This window comes from Elephantulus edwardii, unplaced genomic scaffold (genome assembly GCF_000299155.1).
Source record: "Elephantulus edwardii isolate Elephantulus edwardi_28Jun2011 unplaced genomic scaffold, EleEdw1.0 scaffold00236, whole genome shotgun sequence".
In the NCBI taxonomy this organism is placed as follows: Eukaryota; Metazoa; Chordata; class Mammalia; order Macroscelidea; family Macroscelididae; genus Elephantulus; species Elephantulus edwardii.
In genome coordinates this window covers 3412941-3415866 of record NW_006399986.1, presented here as the reverse complement: position 1 = coordinate 3415866, position 2926 = coordinate 3412941, and the positions used below count along the sequence as shown (strand labels likewise).

Here is a 2926-nt window from a genome sequence, read left to right as displayed (position 1 = left end):
CCCCTTCTAAACCCAGCCTGGACTTTTGGTAGTTCTCTGCTGATGTGCTGTTCCAGTCGTTTTTTGGATAATCTTCAGTAAAATCTTGCTTGCATGTGAAATCAGTGAAATTGTTCTGTAGTTTCCACATTATCACACTTGTTTTAATTTTCAGCTATTCAATCATAAAGGTCCAGTTGTTTCACAAAGCCAGTTTGTGATGGACTGCATTCCACTTATGCTGTATATAGTTTGATTTATATATAAATTGCCCCATTTTCTGGCCACCTATGCTCCCAGCTTAATATTTGCAGGATTTAATGAGTTATATACCTGGTGCCCACCTCACTTCAGTCACTGCCATTTGGTGGCAAAGTGGACCTCTTACTGTTGAAGGAGAGAGAGGTGTGTGTGCTCAGTCCCGAGATTCTCGCTGTCCTGTTCGAGTCCAGAGCTGCACCATTCACAGTACTCTGCAAGAGCATCTCCTTTTGGACACCTCCCCACCTCCCAAGTCATACTGGTTTTTTTATAATTTCTGTAGGGAAGAGGCTTGTGACCAGTACTACTAATCTTGAGTACAGTTTTTGCTTTTTTGTCCACGAGTAAATTAATGTCTACTCTTAAATGCCTTTTATCTACTCTCATTTTTTCTGGGGGGAAAAAAATCATATGTCAGTCCTAGCAGATGTTGCATGTAAATTGTTACTTAGCAATGACTACAACTCAGATGATTAAGACTTTTATAACAGAAAGCTCTGCTATGGTTTAATTTTTATATACAATTATGACAATTAGCACATTGTAAGAATATAAACCTTTGCTTTTTAATATTTTTACTATTTATCATTGTTTATCATACCTTCATTGCTCTCATAATGTAAATACTATACATTGAGCAAATTAAATATCAGATTTTTTATTACCATAGTTCATGTTAATAGTGAGACTTTTTAGGTGTTTAGAGATTTTTTTTTGTTAACCTAAATGCAAAAAGTAATAGATGGTGTATAACTCTGGAGTAAAATTTTAAGGGATTCCCTAGTATGTATACTATCTTTTTATCTGAAATAATAAACTATGATCTTGAAAGTGCCTGGGGGAAAAAAAAACAACAACAACAAACAAACACCCGCGAAGACAGCACGCCACATGGTCTTGGGTCGTGCGCTCCAAAAAAAAAAAAAAGGAAAAGCTTGAACTGCGCAGGATCAAATCCTTTCAACCCCCGCGAGATCCTACGCCCCGCACCAACATGACAGCCGCCTTAGATATCTCGCGATACCTTGGCACGTTTAGCCATATTTCCCATAGGCAACCCCGTGGCAGCCAGAACAATGATGGCGGTCGAGTCTCGCGAGAGTAGTATTCAATCGCTCATACGCTGATCGTCCAATCGCTTGGTTGGTTGCAGCCAACCAAGATCAATCTCGCAGGAAAGGAACCGCCCAAAACCCGTGGCGACCTCTGAGGTTACTTCCTCTCGGGCCCGTGCGCGGCGGATAAGGAAACCCGGAAGCTGCTGAGACTTTCTTTTTTTCCAAGCGACCGGAACGATGGCGGACATCCAGGTGCGGGCTCGGGGCTGCGGTTGCGGGGGAATGGTCCATCTCGCGTCTCGGGGGCGCCTTTTAGAGAGCCAGACCCTTGCGCTCCCTCTTGGGGTTCGCCCCAGGAGGGCCTGACTCTCTGGGCATTAGCTGGCGGGGGACACGTGCTTTTAGACGCGTCTGGATGGGCGCCCCCGAGATCCTAGGGGGCCCGAGCCGGGTGCAGGGTCGAGGTTAAAGGTTGGTTTTCTGGAGGTCTCAGACCTTGCTGATTATTCTTAAGAGATTTGGACCGCAAGGTCCAATATAGGGAATTTTTTAGTGTTTAACGTTAAATCGGGGTTGATACCTAGATCAACCTAGCGGGGGGCTTTGGAGACTAAAGAATCTTTGGCGGAAGGTGTCCTGGGTGTTAGAGGGTCATTCGTGCCGTCTGCCTTTAAAGGGATGCGTTTAAAGGGCTGCACCCTGTAACACGTGTCTTAGATCGTTAAGTATATACTCGCATGAGGTTTTCGAAGCGAGCTTGGAATTTGCATATATTTCGGGCTTTGGTGGTGATGCTGCAGGAAGGAATGATGGATTGGACAGATTAAGTGATGGTTGGAATACAGAGCAGTGGAGATGGATCCTTGGTTCCACGGGTTAATTGTGGAAGGTGTAGGTGTGCATTAGAGGGGTGCCTTAAATGATGATTGTTGGGGCACGAAGCAGTGGAGATGGATCCTTGGTTCCGCGGGTTAATTGTGCAAGGTATGGGTGTGCATTAGTGGGGGGATCAGCGTTGGAAAGCTGGGGTGGGAGAGATGGGTGCTATCTGCCCCGCTTACCATTTCCTCCTCCTCCTGGCAGACCGAGCGCGCCTACCAGAAGCAGCCCACCATCTTCCAGAACAAAAAGAGAGTGCTGTTGGGTGAAACCGGCAAAGAAAAGCTCCCACGTTACTACAAGAACATCGGTCTGGGCTTCAAGACGCCCAAGGAGGTAAAGGACCCTTGGGAAGATGCCCTCCACCTATGTGCAGACCAAGCAGCCCTGTCTACAGCTGGGCAGTGTCCCCCAGGGGCTCCTGGGAATTGTAGCTTGTGTCCCTGAGGCCTGGCACACGTGTGTACCTGTCCAGGGGCTCACTGCCTTCTCTGTTCTCCTTTCAGGCCATCGAGGGCACCTACATTGATAAGAAATGTCCTTTCACTGGTAACGTCTCCATCCGAGGACGAATTCTGTCTGGTGAGTGGGGAGTGGGCTGGGATTCAGACATAGAAATGGTCTGGGTTGTGCAACAGGGAAGGAATATTTTTTTAAAAAAGTGGACGGTGGCAGGAAGCTGCATTGGAATCCCAGAGGCGCACGGTTCGAACCCACCAGATGCTCTGCTGGAGAGGGAGGGACAATCT

General features: G+C 46.8%; 1 protein-coding gene across 1 annotated transcript in view; it reads left to right on the top strand.

Annotated features, from left to right (window-relative positions):
* Positions 1-1514: 1514 nt before the first annotated feature.
* The window catches only part of RPS11 (ribosomal protein S11), a 2953-nt gene continuing 1541 nt past the window's right edge, over positions 1515-2926 (top strand). Inside the window, exons 1-3 of the mRNA XM_006898665.1 lie at positions 1515-1550; positions 2382-2513; positions 2684-2759. Of these exons, the coding sequence (XP_006898727.1) occupies positions 1536-1550; positions 2382-2513; positions 2684-2759 (223 nt within the window). The 5' untranslated portion in view covers positions 1515-1535. The remainder of the gene's footprint in view (positions 1551-2381; positions 2514-2683; positions 2760-2926) is intronic.